Here is a 22,257-nt window from a genome sequence, read left to right as displayed (position 1 = left end):
ATTAGTCTTTTTCTGAATCCAGCATCCTGGTTAAAACCATATGTCTGAATAAGTGTGTCCTACCATGGCCTGGCACTAGTGCCTGCTTTGTACCAGACACTGCTAGGACAGGATTAGACCCTAAATTGGATTAAATAAGTTTGAGATAATTATAATACTTTGATATCTCCTGTAAATTACAGTTTCAAATACGTTTGTATTATCAAATTGCGCTTCCAGGGATTCCAAATTTCCTTAAATATTCTCTTGTTGCCTAGAGATACTTTTGCTTCTACAGCACCTGCTTAAAGTATGGATAAAACTTAAATAGACAAGGCAAGCTGCTGACTCACCTTACATTCTGTAAAACAAAAAAAAAAAATCCTGTCTGCTACACAAGGGCACATTGTGCACTTAGCCAGATGGATACAGTCTTGTCCGTATTGATAAGGTACAGCCTCAGAATCCTCATGCTGCGAGCTCCCTTCTGTTTCAGTCACCTCAGGACAATGGACCTGTTAAGAGGATAAAGTGACAGGGCTGTCATTTCAGCACTGGATGACTCAGGTCTCCATTAAACCACATACAAATGCCCTTCTTGCCTACTGTCTACATTCTTACATAATTTCACTCAGGGTCACTCTCAGCCCTAGTTTAATTTGCCTGAAGCAGACTGTTCCTCTGAGGCTATTTCACTGGAATATTTGCCCATAGCTTAAGTGCCATAAGCCAGTAATATTCTGCATAAATGTCAGACATATGAAAAAGCATATTATATACTGTATATAATATACATACAGTATATAAATGTATAATCTTAATAAAAGATGCTTTGTTGGAATGTTAGTTTAAGAGGCATATATTCCATAATCCATACCAGCAAAAAATATTTCAGTAGGAGAAACTAAATAGATTAGAAAGCAAAACTAAGATTTCATTTATAAATTACACAAGGCAGTACTGAGTAGCAATTATGTGGAACTTCATGTTGGCATTAACCAATATACTGCAGTTATAACAGTTAATGCTTGAAGAAAGAACTTATGAAATGAACAGACTCATTCCTAATGAAGGCATACTAAAAGTATTTATTCTGGAGGACCACAGGAAAACCACAAAAGTGCAAAGCCAGTAAAAACAATTCCAGAGCAAGAGCCAGATGTATCATGTTAAAACAAGAGTTGAGACAATTACAGAGATTAATTCCAGCATTCAGTATTTAGCAGAACTTTACATCCAGGAAATTCTAAAAGCTGTTCCCAGAATAAACTGTTTTAAATTACCATACAGCATGAAGCAAAAAAAAAATCCTAGTAACTATTCTGGTTTAAAAAATAACTAAAAATTGTTTCAGTTAGTGTAAATGAGTACAGAGCAACAGCTCTACTTAAGGATAATAACTATCATTATAAAAGTATAAAAAAATAAATGTACCGTATTCTAAACATTACAAATGTAAACTGCATTTTGTAGGGAAAATTCACTAATTAACGGAAAAAAACTACTTCTGTGACAGACATTTTGCATAAAATAAATGTCCTCTTAAAAACAAACCTTTATTCACATGATTTATGTTATATGTTATAGCTACACAAATAATCATGTTATACTAGTGGTTGTAATGTTTATATTATTAAAAAAACTGTGCAAAATTCATAAAAAAAGATGTATACAAAATATTTAACACATTAAAAGATGAATGTCAATGGTTATTTCTGGAAAACTTCCAGCTTCTTTTAATGACAGGACATTAAAAAAGTCACATAAAATACATCACATTTTTTTCTCCGATTTCTAAGACAATTATGGCTCAAATTGTGAACAGAATCATGTCACATGTGCAGTTTAAATTCACCAAATAAACTGGCATTAATCTTGAACCGGTAACCAGCTTCTGGGATTGATCTTTTCCTTGAATGATTTATGCTTCAGCCTTGGAGCAGGAACGGGCCTGTTAAGTTTCCCTGTGTATTCATTCTCTAGTGTTTCCTGCTCATCACCAGAGATAACTCTGTGATTCTGATTATTTTTCCGAGGGGGAATTAGGGGTTTCTGGAATTGCTGCATAATTGCTGAAAATTTACTGTCAAAAGATGAGGCTTTAACTTGTGCCTCAGTTTTTTTCCAAGCATTTTCTTTATTTAGCCGGTTGCTTTCACCATTTTCAGTAGTGTATACAAGCTTGTTAGGCGGTGGTGGTGGAGGAGCTCTTCTCTTTTTGGTGGCATCAGTAGAGAGGTTCTCACAGCTTTTGCTTGGAGATAAAATGCTTTTTTGGACAACCATTGTATGAGTGCCTTCAAATAAGGCACCCCAGGGAGGCAAATCTGCATCCTTCACTTGTTTCAGCAGAAACTGTCCATTTGTCTCTTCTATTTTGTTATGGATAATATCTGTCAATCCTTCCACCTTCAAAGGAGAATCAATGCCTGTGAAGAAAAAGCACAAAAACAAAACAGAACTGTGTCACATGATTCATGTAAAAGTCTGTGATAAATTGTTCACAATTATCTGAGGCCTAATATTATACACCATAGGAAACACACATGGAAGAAAAATAACTATTTACCAAGCAAGGCACAAAAAGCCCTCTATTTTAATTAGAAACATTCTAACAGATTTTTGTCTACTGGTATTTCCTGCCATCTTCAGAAATACTAACCTCATCTCCAAACACTAATCAAAAACTGTACTTTGTTTAATAATCTCTCTCGGAAATACACAAGCTGCTTGGAGACAGATTGTAGCAGAATGTTATGTAAAATAATGTGCAGCAAAATCCAGCCTGAATGCAAATGAAATGGTTCACTATTGAAATTATTAAAAATAAAAAATCTAATATAGCGAAAAGGAATGAAAGATTGATTTTAACCTCATGTAATTAAATGTATGAGTTCTATGTAACATTGTATGTGCTACATACAGCATTTAGTCAGATGCCATAGCCTCATCCCATTCTTCAAATCTACATAGCTTGATGTTTTAAATAACTGAAGCCATTCATTAGGATATAGGCTAGAGGAAATATAAAACAGGAAGTATATACCTGTACAAAAAATATACAATAAAAAAAATACTCTTTCACTCACATTTCTGTTACGCTAAAAACCACCAATGTTTTATTTACAGATTATAATGATTCAATATTCCTCTACCTGTACACTTAAAATTTGAGAAATTTGAACTACAATTAGCCATACACCCCCCCCCCCCCCGATAATCCACAACAAAACATTACACAATGCAATTTTTCATCAATTATATTAGAATCTGCCATCGAGTTATTTCAGCCACCACCAGCCTATATGACACTATAAATAGTACTAAAAACATGGATTTTTATGTTTTCTACTAATACATGTCACTTCATTTTATTAGCAGTGTTATTTATAATGCAGCTCAGCTCAGTATTACAAAAATATATAATAAACAAAATTGTTATAAATGAGTCCTAAGTGACTAAAAAATTAAAAAACCTCCAGTGTTCAAAACAGTAAACTAAATGTCTGAACACACCTGAATGTGCATTTCCTTACTTGTTACTTTTTGGTTGGCATTTATACTTTATTATACCCAAGATGTCTATTTCTTTTGTTTCTTATTTTTGTTAATAACTGCCTCTCACAAGGATGCCATCATCCAAGTCAAATTACATCCATTTTCCCCAGTAGCACATCATTTTATACTACTGAGTGAAACTGTTATACTGTATTTGTCTATTTATGTCACATTGAAGTGTTAAGCTGATGAAGCTAGCCTTCTTTGACAAATAAAACTGTTAAGGTTGGTTGCTGCTGCACTAAAGAAAGACAAAAAATGATTTGCTGTAGACTGAAAATTGAACAATTTATTACTTTGTCAATTACTCACAGAAAGGTCTTCAAAAAGTTTTTTGAGCTATAAAAATCACACATGGCACTGTTCATTAGTATGAGGCAACTTGGGCCTCCTATTATCCATATCCACACCATTTAAGGATAAACCCCATTTTGTCAAAACACGCTACTATTTTACTGTACTGCATTGTCATTTCTCAATTGAACACATGCTATAGTTTGATGGATTTGATGTATAATCTATAGGGCTTTATTGTGCATGCTTTAATGGGTATGAATAGAAATTTATCATCTAATTTATTCAAGTTCAAATTACAAAGTTTTTTAAAAAATTTTTTTAACACTTGCTTTATCAGTATCTTTGTAAAATGTGCCATATTAAACTTACTTAAATCATGGTACACGGAAGCTGCTTGTTTTGTGAGAAACAAAGGAGGTTTTTTTGGAGACATTATCTCAATCTTCATAAGCTCCTCACAGCAATGTTTCCACTGGCCTAAAAAAAAGCATTTATTTCATTGTCAAATACAGAACTGTAAACCACTCCAAAGAAAGCTTAAAATGAGGTGTAACTTGTAGTAATGGCAGTATTATGTACAAAACCACAAAAAAGCATAATAATAAAGGCATTGGGGGCAATATTCAGTGCTTTATGATAGTAAAGAAAGTTTGGTTTGCAGGAAAGTACAGTAGGTCAAAAATAGAGTTATATTAATGTATGAATTTTTGGACTGCTCCTTTTTTTGGAAGTTGAATTAACCACTTTTATAACATTTGTCTTTGACCTCTCAGTACTTGGCGGCCACATTAGAACGTTCCATGATAGGAATGCACATTCAAAATATTTAACTGACATCTTTAAAGCTTTCACTAAAAGTTTTTATTTTAGGCATTGTAGCTCGGGCAATTATAAATAAGATTAAAAAATGAAAGTACCGGTAGATGGTTTTTTGACTTTTCTTTTTGATTCAAATTGTACACTTACTAAGATCATAAAAATGTTGCCAAAAAGCTTCCATCCATTTTTGAAGGTCTTCTCTAGAATCTGCAACAAATACATTCACCATGGCCTGCCCTGCAATACGGTTAATAATGGTGAAACTGCTAGTCCTTTTCTTCTGGTCTTTGTCCACAGCGCGAATCCTTGTATCCTGTTCAGGACAGATAAACACATCTACATGATTAGTTATAACTAGTCTGGAGCATTTTATTTCATGTACATAACTAGCTTAAAAGGACAGAGTTCAAGCTTTAGACACAGAGATACATACACGAGCAGTCACCCTTTAAGATTACTGCTAATTTTTGAGTTCCAGTTATACAAAATGTTACTGTATATGTTGCTCTCAAGCTAACACTAAATGCATAACACAAGACAAACAGATCAAAGTATATTTTTGTGCTTATAGATAAATGAATAGGTAAAGATTGACAAAAATAATGGTGCACAAAATTAACACAAAACAATAAGTCCATTGTCTCTATGGGCCTTGGTACACACTGGATCAGTTCTGTTTATTGACACTCTTACCACCTTTGTACCACAACAGCACTATTCACTCTCTTCTTAAGAACCTCTTTTTGCAATTTTGGGGCTCTCTTCTACATGCCAATCAAGGCCATGTCCTAACTTACCTCACAACTCCAACAACTAGAACGAGTTTTTAAGCTCCTGCCAAGGACCACTTCATAGGTAATCCCCATGATAATTTTCAGAAGCAAGAATGTCATCTGAACCACCTTCTAGAAATTGCACCTTACCATAAGGCCACATTGTGTTACATTTAATAGTAAATTAAATATCTTGTTATAGTACACAACAAAAGAAATTTGGCAAATGAGAGGAGACTATTTGGTCCATCAAGCCCCCTTGTTTAGCTAATAGTTAAAATGTTTCAATATCTCATCCAGATTCTTCTTAAAGGTTGTCACGGTTTCTGCTTCAACTACATGTCTTGGTGGTTTGTTCCAGAGTCCCACAACTATTTGCATAAAGAAATGCTTCCTGGCTTTAGTTTTAAATGCATTCCCCTTAATTTCCACTGATGTCCTCGAGTACATGATTCACCCTTAAGATGAAAGAATCCTGCTGGATCTACTTTATCAGTAGCATGGTTGGTAATTTTGTTCAGATAATCAAGTGGGAGAAGTTTACTTATCAAATCCTAGGTGTTTGAAATGTTAAACTGGTAGTGGTCTCACAGTTGCGTACATTTTTAGAAATTGGGCAGATAAAAACTTGTCTTGAACAAACTAAAGTAGTAGAAAATCTCAAATTTTATCTTTTTTGTTTTTACGGAGTTTTCCCAAACCCAGCCACAAGGGATGCACAAACCAGTGTGTTTCTTTGTGCCGGTCCCAAGCCCGGATAAATGGGGAGGGTTACGTCAGGAAGGGCATTCTGTGTAAAATTTTGCCAAATCAATATGCAGACAACAATACAAATTTCCATACCGGATTGGTCGAGCTCCGGGTTAACAACGACCGCCACCAGTAGTTAGCCAACAGGGCTGCTGTTGGTCAAAGAAGAAGAAGGAGAAGAAGAGGGGGGAGATGTGTCCGGAGGCAGGAGGAGAGGAGGAAAGTAAAGAGAGTGGAACTGAGGGTAGGAACTTTGAATGTTGGCAGAATGACTGGTAAGGGGAGAGAGTTAGCAGATATGATGAAGAGAAGGAAGGCTGACAAATTGTACGTGCAAGAGACTAAACTGAAGGGGAGTAAGGCCAGGTGGATTGGAGGTGGATTCAAATTGTTCTATCATGGTGTGGATGGGAGGAGAAACGGGGTAGGAGTTATTCTGAAGGAACAGTATGTCAAGAGTGTTTTGGAGGTGAAAAGAGTGTCAGGCAGAGTAATGATTATGAAGCTGGAAATTGGAGGTGTGATGATGAATGTTGTTAGTGCATATGCACCACAAGTTGGGTGTGCAATGGATGAGAAAGGAGATTTTTGGAGTGAGTTGGATGAAGTGATGAACAATGTACCCAAGGGACAGAAAGTGGTGATTGGAGCGGATTTCAATAGGCATGTTGGTGAAGGGAACAGTGGAGATGAGGAGGTGATGGGTAGGTATGGTGTCAAGGAGAGGAATGAAGAAGGTCAGAGGATAGTGGTTTTTGCCAAAAGGATGGACATGGCTGTGGTGAATACATATTTTAAGAAAAGGGAGGAACATAGGGTGACATACAAGAGTAGAGGAAGATGCACACAGGTAGGTTACATCCTATGCAGAAGAGTTGATCTGAAGGAGACTGAAGACTGTAAAGTGGTAGCAGGGGGAAGTGTAGTTAAGCAGCATAGGATGGTGGTCTGTAGGATGACGTTGGAGATCAACAAGAGGAAGAGAGTGAGTGCAGAGCCAAGGATCAAATGGTGGAAGTTGAAAAAGGAAGACTGCAAGTTTGAGTTTAGGGAGAAGGTGAAACAGGCACTGGGTGGCAGTGAAGAGTTACCAGACAGGTGGGAAACTACAGCAGATGTAGTAAGGGTGACAGCAAGAAGGGTGCTTGGCGTGACATCTGCAAAGAGGAAGGAGAAAAAGGAAACCTGGTGGTGGAATGAGGAAATACAGGAGAGTATACAGAGGAAGAGGATGGCAAAGAAGAAGTGGGGTAGTCAGAGAGATGCAGAAAGTAGACAAGAGTACAAGGAGATAAGGCACAAGGTGAAGAGAGAGGTGGCAAAGGCTAAAGAAAAAGCGTACAATGAGTTGTATGAGAGGTTGGACACTAAGGAGGAAATAAAGGACCTGTACCGATTGGCTAGACAGAGGGACCGAGCTGGGAAAGATGTGCAGCAGGTTAGGGTGATAAAGGATAAAGATGGAAACATACTCACAAGCGAGAAGAGTGTGTTGAGCAGATGGAAACAGTAGTTTGTGAGGCTGATGAATGAAGAGAAAGAGAGAGAGAAGAGGCTGGATGATGTGGATATAGTAAATCAGGTAGTGCAACGGATTAGCAAGGAGGAAGTAAGGACAGCTATGAAGAGGATGAAAAATGGAAAGGCCGTTGGTCCAGATGATATACATATGGAAGCATGGAGGCGTTTAGGAGAGATGGCAGTGGAGTTTTTAACCAGATTGTTTAATAGAATCTTGGAAAGTGAGTGGATGCCCGAGGAGTGGAGAAGAAGTGTACTGGTGTCGATATTTAAGAATAAGGGGGATGTGCAGGACTGCAGTAACTACAGGGGAATAAAATTGATGAGCCACAGCATGAAGTTATGGGAAAGATTAGTGGAACCTAGGTTAAGAAGTGAGGTGATGATTATTGAGCAGCAGTATGGTTTCATGCCAAGAAAGAGCACCACAGATGCAATGTTTGCTCTGAGGATGTTGATGGAGAAGTTTAGAGAAGGCCAGAAGGAGTCTCATTGCGTCTTTGTGGACCTGGAGAAAGCATATGACAGGGTGCCTCGAGGAGCTGTGGTATTGTATGAGGAAGTCTGGAGTGGCAGAGAAGTACGTAAGAGTTGTACAGGATATGTATGACGGAAGTGTGACAGTGATGAGGTCTGCGGTAGGAGTGGCAGATGCATTCAAGTTGGAGGTGAGATTACATCAGGGATCTGCTAGGGAGCAGGTTGAGGAGACCCTGGAGAGAGGAGATATGCTCTAGAGAGGGAGGTCAGTGGAATGGTGAGGATGCAGGGAGTAGAGCTGGCAAAGGTGGATGAGTTTAAATACTTGGGATCAACAGTACAGAGTAATGGGGATTGTGGAAGAGAGGTGAAAAAGAGAGTGCAGGCAGGGTGGAATGGGTGGAGAAGAGTGTCAAGAGTAATTTGTGATAGATGGGTATCAGCAAGAGTGAAAGGGAAGGTCTACAGGACGGTAGTGAGACCAGCTATGTTATATGGGTTGGACGGTGGTTCTGACCAGAAAGCAGGAGACAGAGCTGGAGGTAGCAGCGTTAAAGATGTTAAGATTTGAACTGGGTGTGACAAGGATGGATAGGATTAGAAATGAGTACATTAGAGGGTCAGCGCACGTTGGACGGTTAGGAGACAAAGTCAGAGAGGCGAGATTGCGTTGGTTTGGACATGTGCAGAGGAGAGATGCTGGGTATATTGGGAGAAGGATGCTAAGGATAGAGCTGCCATTAAAGAGGAAAAGAGGAAGGCCTAAGTGAAGGTTTATGGATGTGGTGAGAGAGGACATGCAGGTGATGGGTGTAACAGAGCAGGATGGAGAGGACAGAAAGATATGGAAGAAGATGATCCGCTGTGGCAACCCCTAATTGGAGCAGCCGAAAGAAGAAGGAGTTTTCCCTAATTTGTCTTTTAAGGTACGAATAAGAAGCTATGATAGCCCATTGAGGATCAAGAACCAAGAAAAGAAAGTTAGGTGTGACATAAAAAGTGGATTTCATAAAATATAGTATAAAAAAATAAATCTAATACATAATGCTAAATGTGTGCTTATGTTTGCAAATCTATACCACTGAACGTTTCTCTGCAAAATTTTGCACAGATTCCCCATTTGTACAGGGGAAGACTAGGATTCGTTCCAAAATTTAATTTGTACCCCACTCTAGGCAACGCCAGTTACCCCTGCTTGTGTAGATCCAGTATGCAGATACACACAACATTCAATATATATGCATACCAAATTTTGAATAGATTCCCCCATTTGTACAGGTGAACACCACAGCCTATATATTTTTGTTCTGAAGTTTAGTTTTTGTTTTCACCACAGGCAGCATTGGGTACCCCTATTAGTACATTATAAAACAGAAATAACTAAAGAGAAACAAAGCCAGGGAAAAAATAAAAATTACATCAAAACAATCTTAAATTCCATAGGAACCTCACAGTGAGATGATAAAGCATACTGTTTTTTACAGAATTTTACCTTATTTACTGGAATAATTAAGGCTGGTTCGACTTTAGCTGCAATTTCTTCGGGGGTGTAGTAACAGAACAAGCTACCTCCTCTGAGAACACAATAAAGTCTGCTGCAGCTGATGACACCTGCAATTGTTTGCTGAAATACAAAGGGGGTAATTAAATGAAAGGCACAAGCAAACATCTTTTTTGATTCCTGACCACATGATTCAACCGCATCAACATATTGTAAGGAAAAGTAATTAAAAAAAAAAAATACAAAAATACTTTCTATAAATACCACAACAAATACAGTTTGACAAAAGTAAACATATATTGCACATTCTTTGCATTATTCCATTGTAAAGATGCATTCTTTTAAAAGACATTAAGTTTATAAAGAATTTTTATTCTAAAGTACAGAAAATTCAAAGAAGCATATGAAATGACCATAAAACAGTAATTAATCCCTGACATCCCTGCTTGCTTTAACTTGTGTTAAGAGTTTAAAATGACTAATCGCACAAAAAATACTGTATATTTAACCCCAATTGCTTTTTGCACTGGAATGCAATGTGATGCCTAATACAAACCAGGACTGAGACATGCTGTTCATTTAAATAGGTATTATTTGAGTTACATGTCAAGTTACACCTAAAAAAAGAACAGAAGCCTTCTGTGAAAAAGAAGAATGCTAAATGTAGCTTGGTTTGGGAGCATTTTGAGTGAAATATTGACAAAATTTGCTGCAAACTGTGTAATACTGTGCTTGGTTAACAAATGCAGTACTTCTAAAATGCTATACATATATACAAAACAAGCATACCGCTTGTAAGGTTGTACTTCAGCACATGCCATATCAGTAGCACTAGCAAGTGAAATCTGTTGTAACTAGCAAAGGAAATCGAACCAGTGGTATGATTGAGATGTATCTTGCTCTATGTGACAGACAGCAACGAAAATCAGTTATGTTGATCCAGTGTACCACACTCCATCTAGAAGCACTGTCAGCAGCTGTATAGAAAATAATTTATTCAGAAAGCGCAAGAGCTGAAAACCTAGAAAGCCACAGTCAATTAGCTTGCACTTGCACAGTGTCTCTTGGACTATGCTAACAAACAAAAAAAATTATTGGAATAATGTGACCCTAGATAGATAAAAACTGACAGATGAAATTGGTGGTATTCCAAGAGCAAAAATTTTCTAACCAGACATTTTTTTTTGTTGTTTATTTCGCCTTATACAATTTCTTGTATTAGGAATTTGTTAGTTTTCGCATACCCCTTGGGGTCAGAGCGCAGGGTCAGCCATTGTACAGCGCCCCGGAGCAATTACAGGTTAAGGGTCTTGCTCAAGGGCCCAGCAGAGTAGGATCTCTTTTGGCAGTGACGGGGATTCGAACCGGCAACCTTCAGAATATCAGCACAGATCCTTAGCAGCTGAATAGGGCTGTCATATGGAATATCGCTATCTGGATATAATTAGAATGTGTGTAAAATATATTGTATTATATTATATTATATAATATATAAGCAAAAACAGACATTCTAATACAAACAAGAGTACTTTTTTCCTTGCTTAAATTTTGGCATTACATTACTCAAGCTGAGCTCTGTAAATATTGTTTTATTAGTCAAATCTGTAATCTACATTGAAGTATTAGTACTTTGAATAATTAGCTTTAATCATTATTAGTAAGACTTGACTTCTAACAGCAAAATGAAGCATAGCTGAGGAAAGTCAACATTGATTAATAATTGCTGTCATCATGATTGAGCAATCACAAGTGATTCTGACACACTTTCGTAAGTGCATTATAGGTAGATAAAGGCAGTAAGTACAGCTACACTTTCTCTTTGATTACATCAGTATGTACTCAAAGGAAACTCAGATTTTGTGAATGGGCTGTGTCTAAAAATGTCATATTCATTTGAAAGCTGTATTTTTCAAATGCCTCTTTTAAGTAACTTTGCAGGAGTCATATGCACTTCATACTTTTCATGTTTACCACAAGCAAAAAAGTAAGATTAAATAAAAAATGCATAAAAAAACAGTACCTACAGTACAAATGTGCAGAGAAGCATCCAGAATTTTTCAACCTACATTTTAATATATATTCAAATACATATTTATTTTTAATTTGAATATACAAACTTAACTTTTTGGCTAATCTGTTAACCCTTTAGCTGACAGCCTTCCTAAGATGCTGTTACTATGCAAGGTTCAGAACATGCAAGCAAGGTGCTTGTGTGCAGAAAAGTGTTTATAATGCAGAAAAACTTAGCAGCCACTATGAGTAATTCACCCAGGATTTGGTGTCATGTTTTGTTCATGCATTGCAGCTCAAAGTGGTTGGCTATTAAACATGTATCTTAACTGTGGAGAAAGGAAGCAGCTCTTCTCAGTATCCAGTCTAACAGATAGCAGGCTGCAGAAGAACCCAGAACATCAGTGTATTCCTATCCCTAAACACAAAAAGCATAAAACCCTGTCAGTAATGTAAAGAGACCTTCATTGTAAGGAGAACATCCAATGTGTTTTACAGTAATAAATTGCTTGGTTATCATAAATATTTTCTCATTAAAACTGAATAGAAATATAAAATATTATATTACATTATATAGCACATTCTTCAATAATTTAATAGTCATATTTTTAATAATATTAAAAAGTTTGGAGGGATATTTTATACTCATGGGGAATTTCACCCAAATATTAACTGGGCTAGCCCTACAAATATTGAAAAACAAGAACAGGAGTATCTGAATGTAATCAGTGACTACTCTGACGTTAAAACGTCAACCTGTACAGATTTAGTATTTTGCAATAAAAGGGATAGAATTCAGTGGCAGATGTGACTGAGCTTTTAGGATCTAATGACTTTAACATAATAAATACATTTGTGTATTGGCAGAATACATATTCCTAAACTAAAACTGTGAAGTTTAAATATAGCAGGACACAGAGCAGATGCACAAAAATTTAAATAAGACAAAATGAAATAGGCTTTTAAGTGTCAACAGAGTTGAGCAGATGTACAGATGGATAAAAAGTATTTTACACACCATGCAGGCCAGGTTTATCACAGATTTAGAAGCAGTAATAAACTGAAATAATTTATAGGGGTAAATTAAGGGCTAAAAAGAATAGTATTTGTATATGGTGTAAAAGACTAAAAAACTCCAGCACTTACCACAGGAGTTATGAAAGTATGAACGCAATAAAAAAATTTAAATATTAATTGAGAAAGCTAAAAAGGTAGTTACAGGGAAATACTGCAGAAAAGGTGACCCTAACAGATTCTTTCAGTATTTTAGTAGTTAAAGAGCAGTAACGGAGGAGGGGGAATATGTATGTATGTATGTGTATATATATATATATATATATATATATATATATATGAAATAGTTTACTGTCAAATAATGCAAAGAGTACACAACACGTGTTTCGCCCTAATTTTGGGCTCATCGGGCGTACACACTCACTGCACCCCCCTCTTGGGGAATCGAACCTCAGACGTCAGCGCCAGAGGCAAAGACTCTAACGTTGCACCACGGCGTGTGGTTCATTCATTTGACAGCATGTAGATCAGGGTCTAACATCCGCCATGGTGCCCTCTTTCAGTTCCGACAAGCAGATCACAGAATGGTTGAAATAGCTGACTTGCTGACCAACCACAAGCGTTACCAGGTAGATAACCACCCATACAATCAGATTGTGATTCAAATTACGAATGCCATGAATGTAATTACCCCAATCTTTTTACTTATGCCCTGACACTAACCTTCTCTATTCATCAACCCCCAGCCAGAATTTTCACTTTCAGCTCAAGTCAGGGTTGAAGATTTTATCTAGCAATAAGTTGTAAGGAATTTTATAGGTAACAATATATCATGATTTGAAATACTGTACATACATATCATGTGTGTTCAGTGTCTATAACGATTTGTGTAAATGTACAATGAAATAAGAAATATTAGGTCTTGTAGACACTAATCAAATGTATGTGTTTATTATATCAAACGCAATTGCTTCAATGTGATTTTTTATTTTTGTGACAATCGCACTTATGCGACGCTGAGGTAATTACAACAGCACACAGACATTATTTGTTGTTAAGCATTAAGTTTTACAACTAGCAAATTTACAGACTGTTACTCAAATGAAAAGTATTTCTTATATCAAATATAACTGCTTGAATGTGAAAAACACTCATGAATATGTCTTTATCTGAAAACAATTTTTGGATTTCACAGTCTTTACTCATTCACAACAACATAACATCTGAAAAATCTCTTTTTGTTCAGTTTTATTTTTGAATAAAAGCACACTTTTTTTAGTTATACCATTTGTGAAAGTGTTTTATATTTCAAGACATGCGGAGAGATAAATAGTACAGAGAGATCAGTACCCCGATATATACAATTGTCAAATTCAGATGTTGACAGTTTCTACACACCCAAGGACACTCCTTCCTACATTTATGACAGATGTACCTGTTACACTGTACACACCACTCTGTACTATGGTTTCTATTACAGTGAAGGAGCATATGGTATTGAGTTTACTTTCCAGGGGGAGGTGGAGGTCTTGGAACAGGAGCTCGTCATCAAAGATGCAACCTTTTTTCTTTTTCCATCGCCTTTTCTTGTAAGAAGAGACAAATAAGTTCCTCTGCAAGGTGAGCCACGAACACTCTTCTTCGTACACACCTTGTACAGTACACATGTGTGTTTATCTTCACCAGGTCAAGCATGTTAAAGAACATTGCAATCGGCCACCTGTGTGTTCCTGCTCACACCACTCACACCCATGTCCCCAGTTATTCCTATCGTTTTGCATACTCCACTCATACCCATGTCCACAGTTATTCCCAGTTTTTGTGTACTCGTAATGGTGGAATCTTTTTCACAGGTAGCACATTGTATGAAAAGTACTCTGTGGTGTTTCAATAGAATGGAAGAATATAGGCTTTATTCTCATACGTTCAACAGGATTATTTTCAGTTGTTCCCCGTAATTTTTTTTTTTTGGGACACATCAGTGTTATATTATTACAATATTTATAACATTGTTAATATTATTTCATTCTTACTTTTGTGATACTTTTATAATCTAAATATGAAGCTTATGTCATGTTAGGGCAATTATAACAGCACTGATGAATACTTTGTCTTTTCAGCACTAACTTTTACAAATACAATAAATTTACACAGAGTGTTACAGACTCAAATCAAATGTATGTTTTTATTATATAATAATAGTTTTACATATATATATAGCACTTTTCTCACTACTCAAAGCACTCCATGCAGGAAGGACTCACACATGTATAGTAATATATAAACCTATATATGTTAAGATGAACTGTGGCCCCAGCACTAATCCCCATTGAGCACCATTTTTATCATCGCTTATTTCTGAAAAAATTCATATTATATATATATACATATACATATACATATATGGTTGAAATAGTTTACTGTCAAATAAATGCAAAGAGTACGCGACACGTGTTTCGCCCTCATTCTGGGCTCATCAGGCGTACACACTCCACTGCACTCCCTCTCGGGAATCGAACCTCGGACGTCAGTGCCAGAGGCGATGCCCCTAACGTTGCGCCACGGCGTGTGGTTCGTTTATTTGACAGCATGTAGATCGGGGTAATTACATTCACGGCATTCGTAGTCTGTGTCGCTGACGTCCGAGGTTCAATTCCCAAGAGGGAGTGCAGTGGAGTGTGTACGCCTGATGAGCCCAGAATGAGGGCGAAACACGTGTCGCGTACTCTTTGCATTTATTTGACAGTAAACTATTTCAACCATTCTATGATCTGCTCCTCACAAACTGAGGGCACCGTGGCGGATGTTAGCAGATTGCTGGCCAACCACAAGCGTTACCTGGTAGGTAACCACTCATACAATCAGATTGTGACACAGACTACGAATGCAGTGAATATATATATATATAAACAGTTTGGATAAAAGTATGAATAAGCTAGTGTGCAAAAGATGAGCTATTCATCTGCAGACATTTCCTGATTTTTATCCCGGAGTGTCATCTGCAGGATGCTATTCACTGTACAGCCAATTATCTCCCGATATGGTCTGTCAACTTCTTATTATCCTGGCCAGATCAGCCCATGCAGCCTTGCCCTCCTTTGCAGTTGAGATCCACTCCAAGAGAGTTGCATCCGCCAGCTCCAGAGAAAACAACAAACTTAATGTTGTGCCACTTAGACAATAGAATTAAAACGCTGCATATTAATCATTCCTGTTGGCTTACTACTTTTCAAAACACTTCTCATTTGAAGCACGCTTCATATCATATTCCTTCACATACAAGAACGTCATTAAACTCAATCATTGTGTGTCCTTCAAAAGGAACAACATACACATATACCATGACATCTCATCTTATCATATCCCATACATAAAATAACACTATTCATATTTCATCTATGTAAACAACTGAATTTCAGAGGGGCTTTGATATAAAATTTTCATAAATAATTGTGATGGACATACTAACTTTCTGACTGTTATCAGACAACCTGTGGCAAATGCAAATTGCATACAGAACTGCAACTACTGCATTAATAAGGTCACATGTTTAAGGCTAATTATTCAAAACCTCTGTAACACTAGTTAAGTTTGAAAATGATGCTAAACTAGGTGGAAAGGCAAATAATGTAGAATTAGCTAAATCATTACAGAGAGACCTGGGTAACATACAGATTTGTGCAGATATGTGATAGATGAATTTTAATCTATGTAAATGTACATCTGAATCAACCAAACATGTGGCTTTGCTAGAATTCATGGTGCCCTGAGAAGACCAGACTGAAGAACACAAATAAATGCAAGCCAAGTATGGTGGCAGAGTGCTGGAGCAAGGGATGGAAGGGCAGGTGTTAGCCTGTGGAAGTGGGATGCAGAGGTTTCACAGGCCAATCTCCTCATTGAACCCTAGTACTGGGGTGTTGTACCGTGTTAGCCATTATGAATGTAGAGAAAAGCCAAGCAAAATGACACCTTTTATTGGCTAACTAAAAAGATTACAGTATGCAAGCTTTCGAGGCAACTCAGGCCCTGAGTTGCCTCGAAAGCTTGCATACTGTAATCTTTTTAGTTAGCCAATAAAAGGTGTCATTTTGCTTGGCTTTTCTCTACACTCATTGAACCCTGAAACTCCTTGACATATCTGGACTGCACAAAAGAGTAATCAACAAAATTCTTTAAAACTTCTGAAAAAAGACTTCTAGGTGGCTTTGGAAGGGTGAATGTTGGTGTACTGTAATGCACTATTACTACTACAGGGGCTTCATCATCCCCTGCTGGGCTACCCAGGTGAAGGTGTCTGGTGATCAAAGACCATTAACACCCCAAGATCTCTAATTTATCACTGAGGTGTCCAAGCTGTATCACAAGGTGTTTTACAAAAACTAATATGGTATATATAAGAAAATAGAAATATTGGATGAGAAAATGCAATAAGAGGTCATTTTGAGTGGGACCTAGCTAGGGGTTATAGTGAATTTTTCACTTTCTATATCTAGGCAGCATACAGAAAGCTAGTAGGATGTTAAGATAAATAACACCATGTGCAGAGCACAAGTTCAAGGCAGGTTTTGCTCAAGTTATATGGATAGATGAACAGATAGTATTTTATTTGTCCCAAAAGGGAAATTTTGCTTTTAATCAAAGCTCAATAAATTAATAAATATTATAATATATGACAACAACTCTCTCTCAACCAGATACCAGAATGATTGAAAAAAATAAAAACTTCTAAATTGGCTAAAGACTAAAAAGAGCAGTCACAGTCACAGTGAGGCAATATAAAGGTGTATTGTTGTCTGTATATATGAAGCCATTGGTATATACGCAGCTCCAGCAGCATTTTTGACACAGTTCTAGTGTGTCAGAGAGAGGATGTGCAGTATTGTTTATAATGTAATGTTTTCATTCTCTACTACCTCAAGGGGGTCCAGATCGTGTCCCATAACTAACCCTTCCTTTATAATTTACTTGTTGATTTGGCTGTCGTCTCCTGAAGTGATGATACCGGCCCAGCTAACCACAGCATAATTACAGTGGCTATCAGAGAGTTGGAGAATAAGTAAAATATCTCAGTACCCACGTCAAAGGAGTGCAGTCTTCAAAGGAATAATGACTGGATACAGAAGTTGTTTGGTACATCAAAAATCAGTAACCAGTTCCTTGGGTTTACTAATGTCAAGGTGTAGACAATTCGTTCTACACCAAGAAACAAAATTATCCACAAGACTTCTATACTCTCACATCCCTGATCGATATACACCATAAGTGTAAAATCATCTAAGAATTTCTCCAAGTAACGTGACCTGGTGCTGTAGTTATAGTCCAAGGTGACGACAGAAGGTCACAGGACTGTTCCTTGTGGTACTCCACTCCTGAGGTCTCACCCGGAGTACAGTGTACGGTTTTGGTCTCTATATTACAAAAATGTCCTTGTAGCATTTGAGAAAATCCAAAGAAGAGACACTAGGCTAATTCCAGGACTGAGAGCTATAAAGAAAGATTAAAATGAGCTGAACCATTTCAGTTTAAGCAAGCAGATTAAGAGGTGACACATTGAAGTGTTTAGAATTCTGAAAGACAATTAGTACAGTGGTCCCAAGCTGTTTCTTTAAAATTAATTCTTCAAAATGAGCACAGGGACACAGTTTTGAAAATTGCAAAGGCAGATCTCATTCAAAGGTTGGAAAGTTTTTCTTCACTCAAAGAACCATAGACACATGAAACAAATTACCAAGTAGCGTGGTAGACAGTAGGCTATGAATATCTTTACTTGATGTTATTTTGGAGAAATCAGATGAATAGGATAGGTAAGCTTGTTGAGCTTAATGGCATGTTCTTGTCACAATATTCTAATCAGACCTCCATACTAAATGAGCAGAGCTGATGTGACCATTTCACTGAGTGGTGGTTCCATTATAATTTACTTGACCCTGTTATTCCTTTACTTAAAATAATAACATTGCATTTTTCTTTTTTATACAGGAAGTCTTCCAGACCAGAAAAAGACTAGGAGCAAGTTAATCTTTAAGTGAAAGTGGAAGCCTAGACATATAATTACACATTGAAAAGGTGCACTAGTAAAAACATAAGAAAAAGTAGCATATACAGTAGGAAGGCCAAAAACTACATTAACATATTAAAAAGTTGCTTCAGTTGTTCAATAAGTACAATCACTCAGAATTCTAAATTAATCCTGACAAAAAGGAACAAGTTAAAATAATTAATTTCATTAAGGTAAATAGCTGCTTAACTGTAGTAAAAACAAGCTCTGGTTCTTACCTTTTCTTAATTTAGGCTTGTGTGTCTCTCTGTGACAAGCTGAAGCAAGAAATTTGAGTTGCATAAGGCTTTTATTTTGCAAGTGAGCTTGGAATTCTCAGTTTTCTAGATACTCCTAGGAAAAGATTCAGGACTCAGCAGTTTATTAAGGGGGCACTAAAGATTTAATTTCCATTTCACTATTTGTAGTACTAGGGTGTTGTACCGTGTTAGCCATTATGAATGTAGAGAAAAGCCAAACAAAATGACACCTTTTATTGGCTAACTAAAAAGATTACAATATGCAAGCTTTCGAGGCAACTCAGGCCCCTTCTTCAGGCAAGATGTAATACAGAAACTGGAGTTCACTATATTTATATACACACTCTAGGACAAGAAACAACATTGGTAAATATTTAAATGAGAAATTTTAAATGTAAAAAATTAATAGATTCATTCAGGCTAGGGTTAATTTAACAAGAGAGAAAAGAACAATGTATTGTCAAGATCTCTGGATAAGATAACTGTCCAACAAAGTCTTTTGAAGTTTCATAATGAGTTTTTTCAAAACAATGTGGGTCTGTAGACAGGTTGTCTGTCATTCTGAGAGATGTAAACAATCCTCATATCTGGCCATAAAACTCTTGTCTTTATTCAATCCATGTTGTAAAGTATTACATTTTAGCATGAGTTTAACTTCCCATTCTTTTCTCTCTTGCTGTGTTTTGAAGTTGCCCATAAGCACTGTGACTTTAAAGTCCTTCTCACAGTGTCCATGGCTGTTGAAGTGGGCCGCTACAGGAACATCTGTGTTGCCATGTTTAATGTGGAACCTGTGTAAATTCATTCTCTGGCGGAGTGTTTGTCCAGTTTCTCCCACATAGAGTGCAGTGTCAGGATATTTCATGCAGAAAATTAGGTAGACTACATCAGATGATCTGCAGGAAAATGATCCCTTTATGTGATGTTCAAGTCGGCAGTGTGGTATAACTATACGGTCTGTATCATAGATGTGGGCACATGTTTTGCATCTTTTCTGTAGGCATGGAGATGTGCCGTTTTCTGTTGGTTCACTTAGGGAGCCTAGGACAATTAATTGTTGAAGGTTTGGTGGTTGTCTGTATGCCAGGAGGGGAGGTTCAGGAAATACATTTTTCAGTTCTTTTATAATTTTTAGAAGTGTTTCAAGATGTGGGTTGTAGGTGACAACAAGGGGATGCGATCCTTGTTGTCTTTGTTTTTATATTCCAGAAGGTTGTCTCTGGGTATGGCAGTAGCTATTCTTATTTGAGTGTCTGTTGTTTTGGGGGTGTAACCTTGTCTGATGAAATCTTGTCTGAGCTCCTGCAGTTGTTGATCCCGGTCTGTCGGGTCTGAGCAAATACGATTGCTATTGGTATTACAAAAGACTCCAGAAACTCCTTATTGTCAACAAAAAGAAAAAGCTGCATAGACTACGAGATAAAGCTGGACACTTAATAGCAAAAAACAAAGAGCAACAGACCTGCATTGTTAATCTCTCCTCATACATACCAAATTAAGCAGAGATGTCGGTACTTACAAAGGGACTCTCATATTGTCCTGCAAAGCCCATTGACAACATCAGACTCTGCAGTGATATGGAAGAATTCTTCAGAAAACTCAGACTAAAAGAATTTTTCCACAAGAAAGAAAACAGTAACACACAGGAACCAACAACAAGCAGTTACAACAACCCCACCAATAAATCCACATGGACGCCAGAAACTGGCAGAAACTCTACCCTGGATAATTATATAGACTGCTTCCGACAGAGAGTGAAAACAGGAATCTTAAACAGGCAACAAAATCGGATAGAAAACATTACTAGGGATGAGCGGAGAGTCATACATTCACTAAGGGAAAATACAGAAATCATTATCAGCAGACAAAGGGGGTGCTTTAGTCATCATGAACACATCAGATTATATACAGGAGGCACAAAGACAATTGTCCAATACTATGCATTATTACAAACTGCAAGACGACCCAACAGATCTCTACAAAAAGGAACTAAAAAAAATAGTAAGTAGCTTTCCTCTTGACATCAGGGATCATGTAAATAGTTTAATTCCTGAGAACCCCAAAATGGGTTACTTCTACATGTTTCCTAAAATCCACAAAGAAGGGAACCCAGGAAGGCCTATAATCTCAGGAATTGGCTCCCTTACAGAAAATGTTTCAGGTTGGGTGGAGCACATCCTTAAACCCCTCACCCGTAATACAACCAGCTACATCCAGGACACCACTGACTTTTTAAAAAAACTGTCTGCTTTAGGCCCCTTACCTGAGGGAACCTTACTGGCCACAATGGATGTTGAGGCACTTTACACTAACATCCCCCATGATGATGGCATATTGGCATGTGAAATGTACCTCAAACAACATGATTTACCCACAAAGCCAGTAATAGAAATGATGAAATTCACTCTGACACATAATCTATTCTCTTTTGGACAGGATTGCTACTTGCAACAAATGGGGACTGCAATGGGCTGTCGGTTTGCACCTCACTATGCAAATCTTTTTATGGCAAAATTGGAGGAAGATTTCATGTCAATGTGCATTGTAAAACCAATGTTGTACCTCTGTTACATAGATGACATCTTCATAATCTGGACTGCCAGTGAGAAGGACCTCCTCCATTTTCATAATGAATATAATTGTTTTCACCCCAACATAAAGCTGAAGCTGAATTACTCAAAAACAGAGTAAACAGAAGTCAGCTTCCTTGACACCACCGTTCAACTGAAAGACAACACCCTTGTAACTTCTATTTTTCACAAACCGACAGACAGACGGACCTACCTGAAAAGTGATAGCTTCCACCCCAAGCATATAAGGCGCTCCATTATTTTCAGCCAAGCAATACAGTACAATCGTATTTGCTCAGACCCGACAGACCGGGATCAACAACTGCAGGAGCTCAGACAAGATTTCATCAGACAAGGTTACACCCCCAAAACAACAGACACTCAAATAAGAAGAGCTACTGCCATACCCAGAGACAACCTTCTGGAATATAAAAACAAAGACAACAAGGATCGCATCCCCCTTGTTGTCACCTACAACCCACATCTTGAAACACTTCGAAAAATTATAAAAGAACTTCAGCCAATACTAAACAATGACCAAACACTGAAAAAAGTATTTCCTGAACCTCCCCTCCTGGCATACAGACAACCACCAAACCTTCAACAATTAATTGTCCTAGGCTCCCTAAGTGAACCAACAGAAAATGGCGCATCTCCATGCCTACAGAAAAGATGCAAAACATGT

At 37.3% G+C, this 22,257-nt stretch overlaps 1 protein-coding gene across 1 annotated transcript in view; it reads right to left on the bottom strand.

Moving 5' to 3' along the window:
* Positions 1-1,047: 1,047 nt before the first annotated feature.
* Positions 1,048-22,257, bottom strand: part of rtkn2 (rhotekin 2) — an 82,440-nt gene continuing 61,230 nt past the window's right edge. The window contains exons 9-12 of the mRNA XM_051922836.1: positions 9,670-9,801; positions 4,801-4,966; positions 4,204-4,311; positions 1,048-2,408 (exon numbers count right to left, since the gene is read on the bottom strand). Coding sequence (XP_051778796.1) covers positions 1,849-2,408; positions 4,204-4,311; positions 4,801-4,966; positions 9,670-9,801 — 966 coding nt within the window. The 3' untranslated portion in view covers positions 1,048-1,848. The remainder of the gene's footprint in view (positions 2,409-4,203; positions 4,312-4,800; positions 4,967-9,669; positions 9,802-22,257) is intronic.

The sequence above is a fragment of the Erpetoichthys calabaricus genome, chromosome 2 (genome assembly GCF_900747795.2).
Source record: "Erpetoichthys calabaricus chromosome 2, fErpCal1.3, whole genome shotgun sequence".
In the NCBI taxonomy this organism is placed as follows: Eukaryota; Metazoa; Chordata; class Cladistia; order Polypteriformes; family Polypteridae; genus Erpetoichthys; species Erpetoichthys calabaricus.
This window is presented reverse-complemented; position numbering and strand designations above follow the sequence as displayed.